Here is a 24,112-nt window from a genome sequence, read left to right on the forward strand (position 1 = left end):
ATTTAATAATTAAAAAAGTATTAATTTGTCCAATTATGAACAATATACATGTATATTCGTTAAACTCTATCGTATATATATAGATATATATAATACATATCTTATAGGTGGATTTTTTAAATCGTTAGTAATTATTGTTTCGTGCGAATTGAAGAAAAAGAAAAGAAAAGAAAAGAAAATTAAAAGATAAAAAATAAATCAATAAATGTAGATAAATATGTAGAAAAATTTAATATACTCAATTAGATATAATTATAAAAAATGTTATTGGTATTAATCGTGCGAACGAATACCGATGCACAATGAAAAGCAAGCTTTTGTAAAGCGTTGCGCTAGTAATTTCTATATGCCAATGGATAATAAGCATTTTCGCGCTACCTGTTATGAAATCCGACGGGTGATACAAAAACACGTGTTCTTTACTACTTTGTCAAAAAAAGTTGCACATTAGAAGCAGTGATTTAATGTCATAAAGCTTTCCCGTGTTATATTTAAAAACGTAAAAATTCGTTATCGTATATTAAGAGAATTATTTGGAAAAATATGTACATTTATGCCGATGAATAAAGGGAAAGTGATTGTGCAGCAGAGCGGCCATTTTATGTTAGTATGACGTAGAGGCTGGGTGTAGCTTCGCGTTCAACCGTCCGTTCCTTGGAAAACGCGAGAAAACGAACATTCTGATGCTGGGGTCGAGATAGATGCACTTCGAGCCCACTGGAGGTGTAAATTGTATATTAAGTCGACACAACGTAAGAAAAGTAGTAATATAAGAAAGTAAGTTCCCCAATAGAGCGAGCATGAGCGAGGAAAGTAATCCACGAACGCTGTACGTGGGAAATCTAGACGCTTCGGTGTCGGAGGACCTTTTGTGTGCACTTTTTTCTCAAATTGGTGCGGTTAAGGGATGTAAAATAATACGGGAGCCAGGAAACGATCCTTATGCTTTTGTTGAATTCACGAACCATCAATGCGCGGCTACGGCACTAGCCGCCATGAACAAGCGATCATTTCTGGATAAGGAGATGAAGGTTAACTGGGCGACAAGCCCTGGAAATCAACCAAAGTTGGACACAAGTAATCATCACCACATATTCGTGGGTGATCTCTCTCCGGAAATCGAAACGGAAACATTAAAAGAAGCGTTCGCCCCGTTTGGTGAAATCAGCAACTGCAGGATCGTACGTGATCCGACTACAATGAAGAGTAAAGGATACGCATTTGTATCCTTCGTGAAAAAGTCTGAAGCAGAGGCAGCGATAGCAGCTATGAATGGCCAGTGGCTTGGCTCACGATGCATTAGGACAAATTGGTCTACTAGAAAGCCTCCACCTCCAAGATCAGAAAGGCCACGACACTCAAACAATAGTAAACCTAATTATGAAGAGGTATGTTAGATTTTCAATATTCTGTTTTTTAAATCATCTTCACACAATCAGAAGATTATACAAAGTATCAGCAGCAGCGTCTGGAATAGGATAGAGTAAACATTAGTATAACTAAATTAGACGGGTTTCGATAAACGCTATCTCCCATATAGTTTCGTTCAATTTTTGAGTTTAGATTTACTTTTGTTTAAGATGATTTGAAAGAAACGAATGTCAATCGAGAGTGTTCGATGCTTTTGTTAATGGAATCATAGGTAACATATATTACATGCATTTAATTGTTGTGTGATAAGATTATTATAGTAATGCTTTCTCCAAATTTCTAACAATTATTTTATTATTTACGTAATTATAATCTGATTGACAGGTATATAACCAAAGTAGTCCGACCAATTGTACGGTATATTGTGGAGGTTTTACAAATGGAGTTACAGACGAGCTAATAACAAAAACGTTTTCACCATTTGGTACCATTCAAGACATAAGAGTATTCAAGGATAAAGGTTATGCTTTTATCAAGTTTACAACTAAGGAAGCAGCAACACATGCCATAGAATCTACACATAATACAGAAATCAGTGGTAGCATTGTCAAATGCTTTTGGGGAAAAGAAAATGGTGATCCTAATAGTGTGGGTCCTAATGCGAATCATCAAGCTCAACAGGTTATTGTTATAAATTAATTGGAAAAGTTTAATTTCTCTCTCTCTCTCTCTCTCTCTCTCTCTCTCTCTCTCTCTCTCTCTCTCTCTCTCTCTCTCTCTCTCTCTCTCTCTCTCTCTCTCTCTCTCTCTCTCTCTTTCTCTTTCTTTTTCTCTCTCTCCCTTTCTCCCTCCTCTCTCTCTCTCACTCTTTATTTTATTATAAATTTTTACATAAACTTCGATATATTTTTTGATCAAAACTTATATATGCTGGTCACTAACAAACTGATGAAAAGGTCCTTTTTTCCTTTTTCATTTCAATTTCATTGACTTTGTACTTCTTTGTTAATTATAATTTATAAAAATATCTTTAATAGTCTTTAAATAGATAGGATCTAGGAAGTGTGTGTTTCTAAGGTATTATTAAACATTTAATAAGAAATAAAATATAAAAGCGTGCTTAAACATTTGGTATATTTATATTATAGGTTACTACTGGAGCTGGTCAATATGCATATGGATATGGACAACAAATGGGCTATTGGTACCCACAGGGTTATCCACAAATGCAAGGACAATTTCTCCAACCAGCTCAATATTATAGCCAATATTACGGACAACAGTATATGAACAGTATGAGAATGCCTGCCCCTGGTGCTGGTACATGGCAGCCTGCACAAGCAACTGCTGCACCACCGACTGCAACTGCCCCATTGCCACCTGGTCAACAACCGACAATGGTAACATATACCATGCCACAATATCCTACACAATGAAACTGATGATTGATATCAGTTAATTGTTACGTGCAAAATATTTGCCCTGGGGGCTTTTATGTATTTGTTCTAGCATATACCTGTTCTAACAATTATGTTGATATTTTGAATTATAATTATTGATTATAAAAATATAAACGAATGATTATACATATATTTTTGCAGAATATGTATCTATACTAAAAAGTCATGTATACTTATTTGTGTATACAAAAGAGAAGAACAATTTTATTTACTTTTTACATGATATTAATGATTTCTTAGAAAATTTCAAGATTAAATTGTGAAGATATTCAAAGATTAATATTATTTTGTTATTATTTTAGTAAACAAAGATAATTTATCATATCGAAAAGACTATTAATAATAAAATATGTTTTTTCTATAGAAATTGAATTTTCTTTGACAATATAGAAAAGACAAACTCAGTGAAGTATAATAATTTAATGATAATTTTAATATATCCAATATATAATTATGATTAATGGATATAATGTTGGACAAGGTATATTTTTGAACTCTTCTTTAAAGCCCCTGATTTGAGCCCTGCATTCGTTGTGCTGCATAAGGTGTTCGTATGTATGCGGTCATTATGTTGTTATATTTTTTAATATTTTTGCCACAATTACCAATCCTTAGTTTATCTCGAATCATTGATGAACGGTATGACAACATGTTCATTTATGATAAACACGGAGTATGACGTTAACGATAGATTAAGATAGAAAGAGTATAACTAAACACACGGCGCCTGTGATGTAGCTAGATTTTGTGCATGTTCCGACGTATGCAGGGCCCTTCAAATAAATAGTGCGCGTCAAAAAAACAAAAAACAAAAAAAAACAAAAAAAAAACAAAAAAAAGGAAAAAACGAGTTAAAAACTTTCCTCGTTATGTGATATTTACCGTCGGTGGTGTAATGTATATATAATTTTGCTACAGTAACAGAATAAATAACTTTGTCTTGAAAAAAATATCATCGGGCATATACAATTTAATCTAACTAAAAATTTAGCCAAGAGAGAGAGAAAGAGATTCTTGATAAGTTGTAAGTTATATTAGTGACTCTTCTCTATTTGTACAAAAAATAGTAAGCTGTGAGGTGTAATAAAGCCTATAATTTAAGTCTAATAATAATGAGAAACTGTAGTAAACATTCATATACTTCCATTATAAGGAGCTACTTTTGAGGAAGGCGTTGGTAATAATTACAAGCACACAGGGGTCGCTAATATAGCATTGAAATAACTCCACATATTAAAAATATCCAAAAGTGAAAGATATATATTAGATCTTTCGCTATTTTAATATATCAACAATATTCATGATTTACAATAAAAGAACAATTTGAAATCAATTGACAATCAGTCGAAATAATAACAAGATATTTTCTGTGCTTTTAGTACATGGCACGATATGTTAATCTCGTGTCTTCCAAGCAATACTTTTGAGCTAAATTACAAGAGCACTAGTAATCTAGTAATTTTTGATCGTTATCTTATATCAGACAATAAATTTTCATTTCCTTAACATATATTCTATTTGAAAATTGATTTAATACATAACATTCGTATACACCAAAGATAAAATAAAAATGATGTCATATTATTATGTGGTAATGACAATGATAAAGATTCAAAAAAACAAAAAAAAAAACAAAAAAAAAAGACAAAAAAAACAGAAAAAAGGGCAGTATACAGTGTAAAACTACTTTGGCATAGCAAAATGATTTTTTTTTTTTTTATCATTTTCTTGTTAATAATAAACAGAAATTCAATGAGCCTAGATGGTAATCAAGACATTGTGGAAAATTTACTATCCCTTTACTTCGCCACCGACGGTAAAAAGCCATACAACTTTGAAAACAAATTTGTATAAAGTCAGTACTGAATGTAATAACAGCAGAAACAGAAGAAGGACATAGTATGGCACCTTGACTGCGATAAGTGATATCGAACGAAAAGAAGCCAATTTCAAGAACTTCTCTATGAATAAAATAATAATAATCAGTGGAATCGAAGGAAGACGTAAAAAAAGTGTTATATAAAAAGTAATTTAGGTACAGCAGGGTGATTAACCCTCGGAGATGCTTAGGATAATGTTATCTTATAATAAAAACAAATTGTCCTTTGAATGAAAAAAAGGAATAAATATTTAAAATACACGACATTCTGTATTCTTTTGTAACCTACATTATTAAAACATATTTTAATCGTATTTTAATACTTCTTTTTCCATCCGTGTTACATACAAAAAGATAAGAGAGATGATGAACGATTTTATAATTTGTAACATATATAATTTTATTTTACACTCAGTACGCTTTTACAATACTTATTTATATATCAATTTAAAAAAAAAACTATTTTTTTCTATATCGGGTTATATTTAAATATTGGAAATATTTTCAAACGCATAATAAAATCTACAAAAAAAAAAAAAAACAAAAAAAAAACAAAAAAAAACAAAAAAACAAAAAAAAAGCAATCTCTTCTAATATATTTCGAAAATGGAATTTAATATTCTACGTAATAGAAAGAAAAAAAAAGAAAAAAATATGTTGGTAGCAAATAAATCATTTACAATCGGTAGTGTCGGAAACTTCATATTACTAGATATTGACATTTTTAACGCATTTATAATATATATATATATTCCTTTAATAATTTATATATATATATATATGCAAAATGCTATACAAAATATGTCGTGTGTATAATAAATAAAGCGTAAAGAACTCATCTACGAGAATAGTAAATAATTATATTTAAGTGGGAGTATTGCATTTTTCATGGATAAGTATAGATTATTTAAATTAGAAATTTATTTTGATATACACTACAAGAGAATTTAGAAAACCCTCCAAAAAATTGATTTTAGTAAGACTAACGTTATTAATATTCTTGATGGCTCTTCGGGGTATATGTATAAGAAGGATACACTTTGTACTATCCATTCCATCGTGATTTTACTGCATATATAGTTCGTACATTGTGGTAGCAATAAAGTAATAATCAAAGTATTACAATTTTGTACAGAGTATGGGCTATTAAAGTATGACTGCTAATTAAAAGTTATTTTATCTAATTAAATAACGGTAAGGAACATTAACATTAACTATTTGTCATTAACAATATTTGTTCTCAACGCGAACTTAAATATGTAACATCATATACGTAAAGGTCAACATATTCTACTCGTAATACAATATATAATACTGAGATGAAAACGTACACACGTGTTTTTACTGGAATATCTAGGCAACAAGACGAACTTATAAATATGCGATGCAAGGGCTATGTTTTTTTTTTTAATACAATATTATGCACATAGATCTGACGGAAATGTTCAACCGGTTGTTTTATTTTCTTTTTTTTTTTTTTTCTTTTTTATATATATATATTGTTTTTAATTTTTTTTTCTTCTTTTTCTGTTCAAAAACTGCTACTGATATTGCAAATTATAACTTTCAATGCCTAAGACCTAAGTTATTTATAGCATCCAAGAGAATATGAATTATCAAAGGTATTATCGTGTAAGACTTAGAATAATATATTTTTAAATACATAATTAAATACGCGATTGAATTATCATCACAGTGTGCACATTTGTTCAAAGATTTAAAAAATGCATGTGCATACATTTTTTTTAGCATTCCAATCATTAACTAGATACAGCTTAGATAGCGTTAATTACTATTATAACAAGTAGTCAAATGTTACTTTATAAATTTATCATTATATGATATAAAAGTAGCAAAATAACTTAATCAAGGCTGAGCATGTGTAGAATGGAAGGCCTGTTTTTTTTTTTTAACGTATTTTTATGTAATATCATTTTGTTACGTAAGGCTGACAATTTGGAGTTACATCGAAGAAGATCTTTATACATACAATGCATACAATGATGCACACGAAGTGAGCATAACTTAAACTTAGGCAGTGAAAAAGTACAAAATTTTATGATAAGCAAATATCACAATGCAATCGAAAACAGAGCAAGTTGGATTAATATAATTGCATTGGCACTTTTACTTTGTTAATGTGCTAAGAAAATTTATACAAAACATCATCTTATATTATTTCTAACACATTAATTATATTTTAGACCAGCGTAAGAATTTCCATCATGCCCTAGTTTAACGAATGCACATGTAATAATTTAAATATTTTAAAAAGCTATTAACATTTTCACAAATACAGATTACATCATAACACAATGGTGTTGTTCCATTTTACAGTTACATATAATTACAAAATGTTAAGATGAAAAAGCTATAATTTTTAAATGACAAATCATTAAGTTTTCAATGAGTTCTATATATTACTATTCCGTTATGATACATTTAATATGAAATATTTACGGTAACAAATGATCAGTTCTCTACTAAAATAATATGCATATTTAAGTGATTAATATAAATCTACTATTTAAATTTACTGATATTATAGAGTACAATAATTTATGATGACTATAAAAGACTTAATATATAAGCAAGGACACACAATTAAATGATAAAAGCTCGTAATAGAATTTGTATTGGAATTAGCTTATCAACTATATACATGCATTCAACGCACTTTTAAGTCACAGATTGTTTCGATCACATGAACAATGATTATTCTATATTTGAGCACTGGAAGCAATGGACGAATATTATATACCCATACGTATACATAGCAGGGTATTACTTTTTTTACATTTTTCGTAATGATATTGTTTTTCGATTATTTTCTTATTAACCATAAATCACTGTAATTTTTCATACCCATTACATTCATTTCGTTGTTTTGTGTAATATGTATTAAAGTAAAATACCATCACCTTTGGCAGATAGTATTAGTCAAACAAGTTATAATACATTGTTCTTAATAACGATCAAATAAATTTTTGAGCTGTACTTTAATATAACAATACTTATAATACCTGGATGTGTATAATAATTTGCTGCATGCGCGTGCGCGCGTTGTGTGAGTGTGTGTGTAGTGTGTGTATGTGTATTATCTTGCATTGCATTATATTGCATTGCAATATACACCTACTACTTGATTTTTAATTGTAATAATGTTATAACCATTATTAGTTATAACAATTAAACTTTATTCTTACTATTTAAGTAGATGCATGCTGCTTCTTTTTATAGATACAGCTGTTCCTGCAGTGCCATATCTCATCACTCATATCAATATATGTATATCAACAATAACTTATTTACAATATATCTGATACAAAGTACTTTTCTACAACTTTGCTGTAATACATAGCAATATTCATTAGAATATTCAAAATTATGCATTCTTCACGTAAGCAATAAAGTAAAACTTAATAAAAATATTATGAATTGGCTTGTTGTAAATAACAAAAATTTAAAGAAAAGAGAATCAAATTATTAGGACTCCATGGTATTAAATATAATAAAAACTATTACAATATTATAACAAAATAATGACTAAGATACAAATTCAGTTTTAGTCATATTCATATATATAATTCATACTAAATATAGTGAATGTTATATTTTATATGATATTATATTGCATTATCAAAAAAATATCATTGGTTATATGGCTACATTATTTATTCGTTTTCGTTAATATTTTCTGTTTCGTTAATTGTAAATTAATTTAAATATTAAAAAAAAAAAAAAAAAAAAAAAAAAAACATTACATATTTACATTTTACTCAATATGTCTCAATAAATCATTTTATGATGTTATAAGCATCCTCTTTCTTTCTTCAAAATTTCAAATATATATCATACCGCAAATATGAACTCATATCGAAAAATAATTAATTTGGAAGCCTCTTCCCAGAGACATTTAACTTAAATCAAAGACTTACGTCACCATACGCAAAGTTCCATTTTTCATATGCAGCCAAACTAGCAGGTGATACTGACCTACGAATTCTCTTTAGAGAATCACGAAAATCTTGCATTGTAATATTGCGTACAGAATTAAGATCAAGTTCTTTAACCTGATCTGGATTCAACTCTGTCAAATGATAATATAATTTATACCATCATTTCTAATTAAATTATTATTATGTTCTATTATTATTATACAGGTCGAATGGTCAAATCATCAATTTCCATTCGTTTCTTTTTATATAATGATACATTTATTATCACACACATGCTTATATAATAAAACAAAATTGTACATTACCTCTGATAGGACCAAGGGCTGCATCCTTAGCTAAACCAGTTAAATCACTTCCAGAATATCCTTCTGTTAAAAACGCCATTTCTTTAAGTTCTTCCTTTGTTAATGGATCATTATGTTTTGCTAAAAGTCTTTGAAGTAACATAATTCTTGTTGCAATATCTGGTAGCGTAACATATACTCGTTTCGTAAATCTTCTCAATGCTGCCTCATCTAATTCTTGTGGTCTATTCGTAGCAGCCATTACGAGCACTCTCTCCTCAGGGTTACATGGCAAACCATCAAATTCAACAAGAAATTCTGTTTTCAATCGTCTGTTAAGAAAAAATTCATACAGAATCGAACAAGTATTATTATAATAATCTAAATTTATAAAATTATATTTTTAAGTAGTATACCTTGAAGCTTCGTGTTCATTATCTCTACGTTCACTCAATAATGAATCTACTTCATCAATAAAAATAACAGATGGTTGTAATTCTCTTGCTATTGCAAAAAGTGCCCTTACTAACTTTTCACCTTCCCCTACATATTTGGAAGTTAGGCTAGCAGCAGATATTGAAAAAAATGTTGCATTGCATTGCGTAGCTACGGCACGTGCTAGAAGAGTTTTTCCGTTTCCAGGAGGACCAAACAATAACAATCCTCTTGCAGGAGTTCGTAATCCTGTGAACAATTCTGGTCGCAATGAGGGTAATATCACCATTTCTTGCAAAGCCTGTTTAGCAGTCTATAAATTTAAATATTATATATATAAAATCAATTCAATACATATATTTATTTTCATCTATTAAAATTGTCATTTACAAACCTCTTGACCAGCAATATCTTCCCATTGAATGGCTGTTCCACCTTCTAAGATTTCATCTAATATAACTTGAGCAAGCTTTGGATCTACACCTTTTAAAAGAGGTACTTTTCGTGTTGGTGTACTTCTGTTACTGTTTGATGTAGTTGGTGTCGCAGGTCTTCTTAAAGGTGAACCGTTACCAGGTACAGATAATTGTCTTTTTACAGAAGGCGGTGTTGATGATGGTTTCATGGGTGTCACTCTGTGAGTAGGTTGAATATTTGTTGTGCGACCCATACTGCGTGGCAATGTCTGACTCTTACTCATATTTGTACCCATTAATCGTTTCCCAGGAACAGATAGTTTTCTTCCAGATGCTGTAATAATAAACCATCACATTGATAATTCAAAATATGTTAAAGTATATATATATATATATATATATATGAAAAGATAAACATCACAATTAACAAGATAAGGTAGGAATATTTATAGGCACACATAGTATTATTGATATTAGTGAAAAAAAATTTTTTATGCTAAAATAAAATATTGCATATGTATTTACAAATATTGAAAGAAAATTTATATATCAAAGAAGGATATATTTATTTCCTGGTATTTAAACAAATTATTTCATCTAAAGTAAGAAAATTGCATGAACAAATTGTTAAATATCCATATACAGGTGAAATTAAGATTAATATTAATGGCATTAATTATTCATATTGCTAATAATGTTAATAATTGGTATCAATACTTTAAAATAAATTAAAGTTTATGAAAAAAAATATCATTTTGATATTACAAGTAATACACACATTTATCAGTAAAATTAAATACATTTGAGGAATTCACACAGAAGTCCATTTCCAATCTTATCATATGCAGAAAAGAATATATTTGCTGGGTATCTATTTATCTAATCTTATATCTATATAAGCAGGGATTATTAATAATAATATTTCTATTTGATTACATACTTATATTTATCTATTACATCCACACTATATGGCCATAATTTAAATGCATTTTATATAGAAACATGAAATGCATGGAATTAAAAAAAGCAAAACTACAAAATAGACATAATCTACCTACTTTCTAATTACAATTATTTAAGCCCAGAATATCAGACAAACAATACCTTCAGAAGGATGCACGCAACAGTTTTTTGGAGATCGTGGCCTTAATTTGGGAATCTGAGTGCATGTGTTCTGTCCTGTATTTACTGTTTGTGAATTATTCATATTTTTATTATGACTTATATTTAAAGAAGCTGTACGAGTAGTTTGTAATGTGTGTACACTGCGACGAGCCCTCAGAAGTTTTCCTGGATGTTCGTTGTCCAATTTATTTCCAGAAGTACGATATTCATTGGCGATATCCAGTTTTTTCAGCTCACACACACTCACTACAAAAAGGAAAAACACTCTCTGCCATGCTGCAGTAGGCTAAGTAGCTAAAGAGGAAATAAGACTAAACATAAACCCATTAAAAAAATAGGCTATGTTAGGATATTATTGAAACTGCGTCAATTTTTATCGCAATTAGATATGCTGCTATTTATAAGTTGGCCACTAATTTTCCAAATGCATTAAGTTGTCTTAATGACATAGTTCTGATGGTTGTGAAACAGAATTAATAATAGATAGTGCCAAAGGTAAATTTTGTAATAAAAAATTATGCGAACTGGTGTCACTCGTCATACACTCACGCACGCACGCACACGCACACAAACATTAAGAAATAATTAGCACATAAGCATGCTAAATACATCGATCTTTTTTGTGCTATTGCTATCACTTTACATGTGCCGTAAGATCCAATTTTTCCATATAAAGAACAATTGTGATCAATGATGTTTCATATAATACATAGAATTACATAAAAAAAAAAAAAAAAGAAAAAGAAAAAAAATTATACTTTATAATATTTGATTCTTGACAGAATAATGCAATAGCGCAAAAAGCATAGAACGATTAATAAATATAGAGATGTACAAACCTAAGAAGTCAAGTCTATCCTTAGCCATTGCTAAATTTGTACACATTTTATCATGCAATCTTTGTGCATGTTCCCATACTTCGCCACGTCCACCAGTGCACTCAACGGCTATTCCTTTTTCTAATTCGCCAATTCCTTTTTTATAAAGTTCTATGGCCATTTCTTTTTTTCCTAATAAGAAATAGAATCAACGAATATTTAAAATTGGAATAGTTTTCATAAGATATAATCAGGAATCATTTGTGTTTTATGTTACCTTCATTATCTTCATCAATTTTGAGTGCCTTACTAATAAACTCAAAGGCTCTACGATGGTGATGCTTTTGTTTAGCAAGCAATGGATCGCCAGGACCAGGCCCAATCGTTCTCTTAGGTACTTGAGACATCTCTTCACTTTCAATTTGTGCAGTATTAATCGAATCACGAGTCAAATTATTTTCAGACTTTTGACCAACAACTATTTCAAGCTGGCAACTATGTTTTGTAGCTTGTCTTCGTTGAATCAGTTGTGAGGTAGATGTATACAAGTACTTAAACACCACAAAAAGTTGATAAAGCAAAGTTCTCAAAACGTTAAACAATAATATAAGGGGAAAAGAAACAATATACAAATTGCGTTTGTGCACCGACGGTTGTGGATTATCGAGAAACCGATGGCTATGATGATGATGATGATGATTGTGATGATGATTGTTACAATTAATAGTTGTCGTAGTTTTATCACTGTTTTCACTCTTAGTCACGCAAAGCTTTTTAGGTGACTTTGTACCGAATTTTCGTGCCGGTCGCCCACCATCACTGTAAGACATTTCCTACTGCGATCTTCAGATTCAGATAAATTGAATTACACTTTTCGATGTCAAAAAAAGTGATTAGAATAAACCGTTCCGACATCCCCGATGTGAAACATCGAGGAGCAAATAATAAATAAGAAAATTATGTCGATATTATGATGTTTTTATAAGTACGATCAACGTGAAATGAGTGATCAGTACTGATATGCAGTACGTCAATAAAAATTGATTTAAGAGAATGAGAATTTTGAGTCGTTCGTATGATGAACTGAGAAATAACAAAAGAATTGAAATGTTTCAGAATCTTTTGTAGCATAGCTTATGATTCTCGTCGAATTTTAAATAAATATGCATTAATATGACAGCGAAATATTTTGTAGAAAAAGATAGAAAAACATGTCACAACATTGATTTGTTGTATGTGTTATCTTTCAGCTAATCACAGCCAACACTGTCGGGCGACCTTGACAATCTTATCACGCGGTTCAATATACGTTGCATGTATACTTCTGGATCGTTTTCATTGTTTCTTTACTATTGCATTAAAGTTTTATAAATTTTTTTAATATATTCTTCTCCTTAAATATAATTTCTATTTTATATTATTTTCATTACATATAATACGTACCTATTATTATAATATATTTGATATTATTTAAAAGCACGACACCTTATTGAAATGGAATGCTTCTAATCAGTATCAACCAATCAACGTCACCGTAAAATATTTTGGTAACTTTTCAATGTTGATTGGTTATTTTGTCCAATAAAATTTCGCTTAATGGATCACGTGATACGTGTTATTAGCAAGCGTCATTTCTATTTGCTGAATCTGAGCGAATATACAGACTTGAAAATCTATCTTTCGTCTTTCAATTTCTATGATCTGTATGTATTATATACTTCTTGTAAAAGTGATCTCATGTCGCCATTTTGTGTTTCAATTTTGCGCTTTACATTTTAGAGATTTGGTTAAAGTAAAAAAGATGTCCTCCGCGAGCGGTGATGAGAGCGAAGTTACTTTAGCTGAACCAGGTAAATATACGGAATATCCATTTATATAAATTTGATTAAGATAGCATTAATAATTTTACATATAAAATAGGTAATTCGTTTGTAGTATAATTTATTCAGATAACCAAACTGGATTGCACACCCGGTAGTAATCACCGTTTACGTACCGCCATTGAGCAAATGGCGTCACATATATAGAATGTTTTATTTTTCGTTTGCATTACTTATATTTAATTTTTTCTCCTTTTTTTTAGTACGCCGCACAAGGACTGGTCGTGCTCGTAAAACACCTGTAGTGGCAAAAAAATCACCGGTGAAAAAGCTTCTAGCGAGAGCTACTCGTTCCCCTAAAAAAATTCAAGAAATTGAGGGGATAGAGGTATGCAATAAAGTTTATTTTACAATGATAAATACATTGTTCATTCATCTATCCGATATAAAATTTATTTAGTACAATGGAAACTTATTTTAGGAGGAATCTCATATGTTAGAAGTGGTGGAAAGCCTATCTGAAAATGGTGTACAAAGATTGAATGACATTATAATTGAGCGACACAATGACAGTGCTCCTATGTTACATTTAGAATTAGAAGATTCAGGAGATACTAATGTTCATGAAGTAACAATAGATCAAAGTATACAGTCGGAGATAGGTGTACCAGAATTAGAAGCTCCTCCTCCACCAAATGTGAATAACATGCCTAATACACCTATTTTATCTTCGCTTAAAGTAAAAGAAGCTACACATTTAATGGTATGTAATAAATCATCTTGATATATATATATACATACATACATACATATATATATATCTCGATCATATAACATTTCAAATTAAATATGATTATTTTACAGCAAGAACATTCTGGTACAGAATGTGATACAATAATTATAGAAGAGAGTAGTATAGACAAGGAGGATATGCTTTGTGAAACTGCACAAATTGAAATGGAAGGACAAAGCATAAGTAATGATGAAATAAGTAATCAACGTGTGTTGATTGATTTCGAAGAAGTTGTAACAGAAGATGGTGATACCATAACACAAGTGACCAAAATTTTGGATACGGATGGAATTCATTCAGATAATGTAATCAGTCATGTCGATACAGGTATTGAAGTTATGGAGGTTGATGATTCACAACAAGAAATATCAGAAGTTGTAGAAAATATTGTGGATAAAGTGGAACCGGATGCAGAAGCAATGGAAACTGAAAACATAGAATTTTCGACTATTGAAATTACTGAAGGAAATAATGAGTCTAGCTTTCAAATTGATAACGGTATAAAAAAAACAGAACCAGATACAGAAGCAGTTTCTGAAGATGAATTACCTACTGAAGCAGCTACTAAGGTAAATCAGAAATTTGTAATGAATTTTTAACATTAAATTTAATATATAATTAATGTTAATTAAGTAATGTTTATTTTTTTTACATTATTAGGAACCAGAAACTGAAGCTGTTTCTGATGAAGAATTACCAGCAGCAGCTCCTGCTGATTTAGGTGAAACAGAATCTGTGTCGGAAGATGAATTACCACCGGATAGTGAAAAGAAAAGAAAAAGTGGTATTAAGTCTATAAATAAAACGCCAGAAAAAAAAGCTAAAACGGAAGGAGGAAGTCAGTAAATCGTATTAAAAAATAATTATTTAATTTATATTTATCGGCCATATGGATTTTAATTCATATTCTTTATTACCATAGATAAAAGAAAATTAAATGCTGAAGGAGAATACGATCCTAGTTCTCCAACTTCTGAAAATAATGATGAGACACCAGCGAAGAAAGTCGCTCTATCCAGTGAAACAGAGCTTGGAGATAATAAATTGGATATAAAGCCAGCGTCACCAAAAAAGAAAACTCTACCTGAATTAGAAAAGTATTGGAAAGCTGTCAATGAGGATCCATCAGATTTTACAGGGTGGACATATCTTCTGCAATATGTTGATCAAGAGGTATTGAGAATAATATTGAGAATATAAATTACATTATTCTAACCCTCGCCTCGGCTGCCTCTCCTTTTTTCTTTCAATTCTTCTTTAGTTTATTTGGTAATAAGTTTACAATATATACAAATGAATATCCACATAGTAGATACACGGAAATGTTTTAGAACGACGCAGAGGCAGCGCGTGAAGCATACACCAAATTTTTGGAGCGGTACCCTTACTGCTATGGTTACTGGCGGAAGTTCGCTGATTACGAGAAGAAGAAGGGCAACCCCGAAAATGTCCAAATGGTGAGTTAATTCGTTTTTTTCTTCATTAGGTTTATATTTCTTATTATGATATCATTTAATTAACGCAATCTAATGAAAATAGCTCGAGTTAGGAAGACGCGTGGGCAGTGTGCACGCACGTAAATATGGTTTTCCCTTCCAACAGCCTAGCACGTCTTGCGGCACCTATACGACTCTCTCCGTTTACCAAATAGCTACTTATTTAATTATTCTGTGATATCTATAATGCTATATTACGTATTATTGTTTTATCAATATCGATATAACGATACTCTACATATGATACGTAAGTCACATGAAGGCTAGTTATTTCCATTTGCGATATATTATCGTTCAAGAAATTGTGTGTAATATTTACTTGTAAGCATTTGTACACATAGCTTACTACAGAAAGTATTGTAACTTAAGCATAAGATGTGGTACCTTACTTAATGTAAGTAAGATTGGGTTGGGTGTTAAGTCAAAGTCAGAAACAAAGACTTAGGACGTGCACGTGCCAGAGAGGGAACAAGAATGAGTGATGGAAGACACTGAGGCACCCAGATTGGAACACTCCCTGACTTTAAGGTGAATGCACAATGCTCTGCAATCTCAGTGTTAATTATATCAATCTTTATTTACAGTACGCGTACGGTATGTGAGTATACGTTACTAAAAACCGTAATGCTTAACAAAAGCTAAAAATAGGTATAAGACTACCCGGCGTCAGTCCAATTATTTGTAAACTCTTCTAAGTGTGATTACGAATCGTTACTACAGGTATTCGACCAAGGTTCGAAAGCTATTTCGCTCAGCGTCGACCTCTGGCTGCATTACATCAACCACTGCAAAACTGTCTACGAAAAGGACGAAGAAAAACTTCGTGAACAATATGAAAGGGCTATTCAAGCATGTGGATTGGAATTTAGGTAAGTAAATTCCAATCCACGTAAAGATGAAAAGTAATGTTATATTACTGCTTTTTTTTTTCTTTTTTTTTTCTCTCTCTTTCTTTTTCATTCTTATCTTAGATCTGATCGTCTTTGGGAGAGTTATATTAAATGGGAATTGGAAGGGAAACGTTTGAGCAGAGTAACGGCATTGTACGATCGATTATTATGTACTCCTACCCTTGGATATATTTCTCATTTTGAAGCCTTTCAAGAGTTTGTTTCTTCAAATTTACCAAATCGAATTTTAAGCGTCGATGATTTTCTTGCTCTCCGAGCCGAAGTTAAAGCTCTCCTAAAAGCAGATGATGCTACGTCAGCATCAGCTGCGGACGATGCGCCACCAGGAGAAGAACCACCTCCTCACGAAATGCCACCTACGGACGAAGAGACACGTGCTATCAGAGAAAAGATAATCAGTAGTAGACGTAAAATGCATAAAGCAAATGTTAATGCAGTGGCTGCTAGATGGTCATACGAAGAAGGGGTAAGAAGTTCTGTTGTAACATTAAACATTTTAACACACAAAAGAGACGTAAATCGTAATGTTGTCTTTGAATAACAGATTAAGAGGCCATACTTTCACGTTAAACCTTTAGAACGATGTCAGTTAAAGAATTGGAAGGAATATTTGGACTTTGAAATTGAACAAAAGGATCAAAATAGAATCATCATTCTTTTTGAAAGATGTCTCATAGCGTGTGCACTTTATGATGAATTTTGGATGCGGGTACGTTAATTATAATGAATAAAAATAAATATTTTTTTCTTTTCTTTTTTTTTTTCTTTTTTTTTTTCTTTCTTTTTCTTTTTTTACACTTTGTGTTTTTTTCTTTACAGTTTGTACGTTATCTGGAATCATTGAAAGGTGATAATGTAGAAAAAATAAGAGATGTTTATTCGAGAGCATGCATGGTGCATCATCCAAAGAAACCTAATCTACATCTGCAGTGGGCGACCTTTGAGGAAGGTCAGGGTAATTTTGAAAAAGCTGCTGCTATATTGGAAAATATCGATAATGTATTACCCAATATGTTACAAATAGCCTATCGAAGAATAAATTTAGAACGCAGACGTAATGATTTAGAGAAAGCTTGTACATTGTACGAAAACTATATAAGCAACAGCAAAAATAGGACAATTGCTAATAACATTGCAGTAAAATACGCACGTTTTCTTTGCAAAGTTAAGAACGATGTGGATAAAGCTATTAAAGTATTATTGAAGGTATATATTTATACATCTTTTTCGACTATTAAATTTAATGTCTAAAATTTATGTCATTATATAAATTATTTCTTTTTTTTTTATCAGGCCACAGAGAAAGATAAGGATAATCCAAGATTGTACTTGCAATTAATAGATCTGGGGTTACAGAGAAATCCAGTTGATACGCAAGAAATTGTCGGATACATGGATATGTTTATAGAAAGAGAACATGCTGATTTGGAACAAAGAGTTTTATTTGCACAACGCAAAGTAGAATTCCTCGAAGACTTCAGTCCTGATATTCGGCAAGTTTTAAAAGCACACGAACAGTTCCAAAAGTGTATAAAACAAGCAAAAGAACGGAAAAAGACAAAGAGTGATGATAACAAAACGTACGAATTATCGTTTTTCATTGTTGTGTATACATATAAGTATTTAAAATAATATAGTTCTTAAACTTATCAAGTACAATTATATATTTGTTAATTTTTATATTTTCTTGATATTAAAAATTTGATACAAGATAGTATTTTTTTTTTGTTATCTTCTATTACAGTGATTCTTCTCCTCCGAAGAAAGTGAAAACTGGAGAACAGTCTAATATACCTCCACCACCATCTGTAGGTTCTCAATCTTATCAGTATAGCAGTGGACCAAGCGGACCTTATCAGTCACAACAACAGTTTCAAGGTGGCCAATATGGAGGTCAAGGTGGCTATCAACAAGGTTATCAACAATATCCACCTCCGTCAGATCCTAATTATGCAAATTATCAAAATTGGCAGTATGGACAAGGTGGTCCGCAAGCATATGGACCTTATAATCAATGGGGTTCTTACAATTATTATTAAAGGATTATTCTTAATTTCTTGTGTAAGCAGTTATTATGCGTTATCATATTTGTTGTATATTTTATGACCCTTTTTCATTCACTTTCAATTTATCAAAAACGAATAATTTTATCAATTTTACCGCTAAATTACGGAACAGGCTTTCCAAAAGTGCTATTTCCCTTTTAACATTTCTATAAATGCTTTTCGAAATGATAAATATGCACTTAAGCTTCTAAACGATATGTAATGAGAGTTAATGTATTGAAAAATACGTCTATTAATTGAGTTTGCTATTACGTCAAGTTGTAAAAAAGTTCTTTCAATGTCAATGTCATCTTTCATACAAATTCATATTAGATACAAATTACTTTACGTATATTTAACAAATTCACGTATGACACGGCAATAAGCTATGATCGTTTTCTATTCTTCTTGACATAAGTCGAATAGTTGAAAATCGAACAGCTTACCCAAATGACATGAAATAAAAACATAGGATAGTTTCTAATGCATTTTTTCCCCATTTTTGATACATAGCACAAAGATTGTGTTTGCTTATATGTTCAATATAAAAATCTCATTTTTAGTTATTAATAATGTAACATATTGTTGAGTGCATTTGCACAAATCAAATATGTTACATCAGTAAAATTGAAATGTATGAAAATTGTAACCGTACAAATTCATTATCATTTTTATTTTGACATACTTGAACGAAATTATATTCTACTTGAAAAATGAAACTTACAGACTTAGACTAACATATGCGAAATGCATTTATTATAAATCGTATATGTTATGAACAAATCCGATTTTAATTTAATCTTATTAATTTGCTTTCATTCAATTATTATATTACTTTAATTAATATCTCGTGTGTATATATATATATATATACATATATATATACATATATATATACATATATATATACATATATATATATATACATATATATATACATATATATATATACATATATATACATATACATATATATACATATATATATTATATGTGATATATTATAATTGGTAAATTAAAAATATTTTTATCAATATCTTTGTCATTAGCAAACTTTTATGATTACATTTAATTTCTATATATAAAATATTTTCATGTGCATATATCATGGTTCATAATAGATGAAATAAGATTTTGAAAAAGTTAATCCAAAATAATTAACTACAAGTTTAGTTACTTTTCTGGAATTTAAATTTAGATAAAACCAATAATATAAAACTTGTGTAGTGAATTTACCTTCGATTAAATACTTTTTAAAATTTTACTTTGGTTACTTATAATTTTTAAATATTGAACAAAGGTGCGAATTTCAGTATGTTTGCTGTTGACTCAATGTGACATAGTTATATATCTTTTGACATTACCTCTAATAATGCTGAAATGTTCACAAAATATCACTTATCCAATAACAGAATTAAGATTTAGAATATGTAATGTATGTGAAATTGTTCACAAACTAATGTAAATAAAGAGATGGATGTCATCTTGATTCAAATGCATTCATAAAAACTAATACAATAGTTTGTTGTTTTAATGTCACTATTTTGATGTAATTTAATCATTTCTATTAGAAACTATTGTTTTCAGTCTACATCTTGTTAGGAAGTATAATAAACATTTTAAATATAAAAATTTTAATATTTTTATTAAATCTGTTATAACAAGTGCGTAAATATTTGTTAAAAATATTTTTATTTTTATAACTTTAATCTCATATTTAAATTGAAAGTTAAACTTTCAATTTTATAATTTCATACTTAGATACTACTAAAACATAATAATTATAAATACTTATTTATAACAGCTGATGATAGAAATCTATAAATTTTAAGAAAAATAAGTTTTTGTAATAAAAGCATAGTAAAGTAAGTTTAGTTTCAAGTGGAATAATATTAAAATATGAAGAAGATTAGTAAGCAAGAACTTTTTTTTACTTATTAGAAGTAGTTAACTGTTTTTAAAGAAATTATTTAAATCGGTATGTATTATTCAACAATAGCACTTGTAGCCATTTGATTCAATCCACAAGTTCCATCTCCTCTGTAAACTCTATAATATCCTTGTTCACCCCATTGAGGACCCCAACTATTTTTTATTATCCAATATGGTAGTTCTTTCTTGAATAGTGGATATTCTGAAAAATGCCCATTGATTTAAGTACACATCAACTTTATTTGATGTTAAAGATAATTTAGTATTCTGAGTTCATTATAAAAAATTAAATAAATAATGAGTAATACTTACTACGTATTCCATAACCTACGATAAGAACACCATGATCCAAATTGAAAGGATTGCATAAGAATTTAAAAGGATGAGAAATTCCACCCATATAAAACTGCATCGCATTAGCATTGATACCAATAGATATAGGACCTTTTTCAATTAGCCACTGTGCCATTTTTGTTTCATTGGATGAAATATTAACAGCAGAAGCAATTTCTACTTTAATTTTATATTTATTAAAGTAGCATTTTTCATCTTTGGCTACATATGGATAATCCGATTCTAATTCAAATCCTCCTAAATTTTCTATTGCTCTATAAGCATTTTCTGGTAATCCACCATTGCAAGCGTCATCTAATTTATCACAATCTACTAATTCTTGTTCAGATAACGAGAGTAATTTTCCATGCTTTATAGCATATTGCCCCTCTACATTACCTGTTACAGAAAATGCCCAACATGACCCACATTGTCCTTGATCTTTCACAGGTGTCACAGCATTGTAATGACGCCAATCAAATTCAATGGGCAATTCAATATCAGGTATTTTTGCTTCTGGGATTGGTATTTGATTTTCTGTACGCAAATCAGGACGCAATCCTAAATGTTGCTTTTTAAATTCTTCAGATGTTAAATCCGCAAACATAGTCACTCCATATTCTCCAGTACCTTGTTCATGCGTTTGCAATCTTTCTATCGTTCTAAGATTTTTTTGAAATATCTTAAAGCGATATTTTTTTTCTTTATCAGATGAATAATTTTTATTAAAATTTACAATAAAATTTTGGAACATTCTTTCATTTCTCATACTATCTGCTTGAATTAACATATTTCGAATATAATTGGCACCTTTAAGAGATCGTTTCCTCTTCGTATTCTGTTCGCAATTTATTTTAATATCTGGAGAACCTTTATCTAACCAAGGTTGTGACCATATAGTGAATAAACATTCTTTAAGATCACTTCCCTCTTTCAATTGACAATTTTCTTTTGTTCCTTTAGGACAATTACTTACACCTAATTTCACTTTTATTTTATATAATAAACCTGAAACAACTTGAGTAGATGCTTCTATAATTTCTACTAAGATTGGTTCATTTGTACTTTCCAAATTTTGAGAAAATTTAGTTACACCAAGATTTGCAAATTTTACAATTTCCGGATCATTTATGTCTTTCCTAGAAGGTTCTCCAACTAATGATCTTTTTCTTCTTCTTATAGCGATATCATAAAGAGCAGGCGATCTTTTTTTTTTATTAAAGGATAGATTTGAATCAATAATATTGTTTTGAGAATTGAATTTTTCATCTTTGTTATGCACTGATGCTTCTTCCAATACAATTTCTCTTTCATTAACTAATGCTTGTTGACTATTGTCATTCTCATTAGTCTTAATTGGTAAATCAAAATCTTCTAAAAATTCTTCAAATTCTTTAATTTTATTTGTAAACCCTTGAGATTCTTCTTCATCGTTACTTTTATTTATAAGTAATTTTATAAATGGATGTTCTGTGACAAGCGGTTTTTCATTTTCTTGAGTATTAACATTTGAAGTACGTGTAAAATCGTTTATCAAAACACTCTTTAAGCCATCAAAAGCATTGTCTTTCTGTTGCTGATTGTTATCTTTAGCTATTATATATGACTCATTTATTAAATTTTGAGCTATATTAAATTCATTATTACTAATTGACACTGCTGTACAATTATTCTTTGTTATTTTACGAGTATCGTGTTGCCAAGGTTGCTCTTCAAATGTCACCAAACATGTTTTGATTGGAACATTAGATTGCAATGTACAATCTGAAGAACTTGTCAATACATTTTTTAAACAAGAGGATTCGCCTACTTCAACTAAAAGTTGATACTGTATTATGTTAGAAGAAGGTGGAACTGCACGAGTTACTTTAACAATATCAATTATTGTATGTTTAAAATTATTCGGTAGAACCTCATCCATTTGTTTTTCAATCTGTCTGTTGAAAGTAACAAATCCAGGTAGATGAGGATTCAAGTCATACGGGCATCCAGGACAATAATTAGAATCAGATGTTTTCACGGCTATGATTTGAGGATCATTTTCATCTCTTGTCGATTTAATTTCATGATCTGATGCAGTAGTTCCATTTTGTATAATCTGTTTGTTTAAATTTTCTATAAACTCATGATTTTCATAATTAATCTCTTTGTTTTGTTCTGGCACTCCATTACTTTGAGAAGACTGAGGATACAAATACGTACATTGAATAGAATCGCTTTGTACGTGTATATTGCTAAACTCATCTTGTTTAAGGTTAATTGTGCATGCTTCTGTAGGACAGGATATTAAAATTTCTTTACAAACAGGATTCAAATTAAACGTTAATCTATATATCACGTATGACAGTTCTTCCTGGAAAATAAAAAGTTAAAAGTGTTTTTATAATTATAAATACGTAGATTAATACATTTAAATTAAATACAAATAAATTCCAAATTAATTGATTTAAGCAAAAATAATAAAAGATAAATCTTGTTTTTAGTTAGAAATTTCTATTTTGTTAAATAGATAAAAATAATTATATTACTTTTAAATAATTTCGAATAATTATATATTTCCCAAAACATAATGTGAAATAATTGATATGACTTACTAATTTTTCAGCATTAATCAATTGTCCACCTGTATATGTGTGATGCGTTGGTGAATTTTCATTTAAGAAATGTAACGCAGTTTGTATCAACGAATCGTTTACACTTTGTAATGATATATTTGTAGGATTAGAGAGTGTTAGAAAAAACAAATTACAACAAAATATGAACTTCGTTATAGAAAAACGTAAGTTTGCCATTACTTTTAATAATTCTTAACTGCGTTGCAAAAATCTTCACATTAACTTCTAAGTGCTTTCAACTGTCTCTGATGAATGATGACTAGCATGTAGTGACAACTGATGTAGTTAATTTCATTATCATGTAGTGCTGCAAGTTACAAAGAAGAATAATGCATTTGTTTGAAAGAATCAATATATTAAGAAACGTTTGTATTATTTGCGTCATCATTATTATTGTTATTATTATTATTATTGTTGTTA

The 24,112-nt window shown here is 29.9% G+C and overlaps 4 protein-coding genes across 7 annotated transcripts; 2 read left to right on the forward strand and 2 right to left on the reverse strand.

Annotated features, from left to right (window-relative positions):
- The first annotated feature begins 374 nt into the window (after positions 1-374).
- Rox8 (TIA1 cytotoxic granule associated RNA binding protein Rox8) lies at positions 375-4,974 on the forward strand. The gene is made up of 4 exons (XM_035864698.2): positions 375-1,388; positions 1,756-2,052; positions 2,520-2,771; positions 4,710-4,974. Exons 1-4 carry the CDS (start codon positions 801-803, stop codon positions 4,755-4,757), a joined length of 1,185 nt encoding a protein of 394 aa, XP_035720591.1. The 5' UTR covers positions 375-800; the 3' UTR covers positions 4,758-4,974.
- Positions 4,975-5,515: 541 nt separating this feature from the next.
- Positions 5,516-13,276, reverse strand: spas (spastin). 4 transcript variants are annotated; one of them, XM_035864971.2, is made up of 8 exons: positions 13,191-13,276; positions 12,025-12,298; positions 11,769-11,939; positions 10,909-11,175; positions 9,783-10,138; positions 9,370-9,701; positions 8,975-9,285; positions 5,516-8,800 (listed from the first exon to the last, which is right to left on the reverse strand). In XM_035864971.2, the coding sequence occupies exons 2-8, from the start codon at positions 12,152-12,154 to the stop codon at positions 8,637-8,639; spliced, it is 1,731 nt and encodes a 576-aa protein (XP_035720864.1). In that variant the 5' UTR covers positions 12,155-12,298; positions 13,191-13,276; the 3' UTR covers positions 5,516-8,636. The 4 variants fall into 4 exon arrangements, with proteins under 4 accessions (XP_035720864.1, XP_035720865.1, XP_035720863.1 ...); XM_035864972.2 differs by lacking the exon at positions 13,191-13,276 and adding an exon at positions 12,378-12,520; XM_035864968.2 differs by lacking the exon at positions 13,191-13,276 and having other exon boundaries at positions 5,518-8,800; positions 12,025-13,144.
- Positions 13,277-13,459: 183 nt separating this feature from the next.
- Positions 13,460-19,614, forward strand: Prp39 (pre-mRNA processing factor 39). Its single transcript, XM_035864966.2, has 13 exons — positions 13,460-13,597; positions 13,831-13,955; positions 14,049-14,330; positions 14,432-14,929; positions 15,021-15,198; positions 15,283-15,533; positions 15,692-15,817; positions 16,577-16,725; positions 16,828-17,233; positions 17,312-17,476; positions 17,587-17,973; positions 18,061-18,347; positions 18,512-19,614. Exons 1-13 carry the CDS (start codon positions 13,549-13,551, stop codon positions 18,804-18,806), a joined length of 3,198 nt encoding a protein of 1,065 aa, XP_035720859.2. The 5' UTR covers positions 13,460-13,548; the 3' UTR covers positions 18,807-19,614.
- An 826-nt stretch (positions 19,615-20,440) lies between these two features.
- On the reverse strand, positions 20,441-24,040 carry LOC118441060 (uncharacterized). Its single transcript, XM_035864967.2, has 3 exons — positions 23,672-24,040; positions 21,057-23,430; positions 20,441-20,946 (listed from the first exon to the last, which is right to left on the reverse strand). The coding sequence occupies exons 1-3, from the start codon at positions 23,867-23,869 to the stop codon at positions 20,798-20,800; spliced, it is 2,721 nt and encodes a 906-aa protein (XP_035720860.2). The 5' UTR covers positions 23,870-24,040; the 3' UTR covers positions 20,441-20,797.
- Between the last annotated feature and the right edge of the window lie 72 nt (positions 24,041-24,112).

The sequence above is a fragment of the Vespa mandarinia genome, chromosome 6 (genome assembly GCF_050613455.1).
Source record: "Vespa mandarinia isolate Hongniang chromosome 6, ASM5061345v1, whole genome shotgun sequence".
NCBI classification, from domain to species: domain Eukaryota; kingdom Metazoa; phylum Arthropoda; class Insecta; order Hymenoptera; family Vespidae; genus Vespa; species Vespa mandarinia.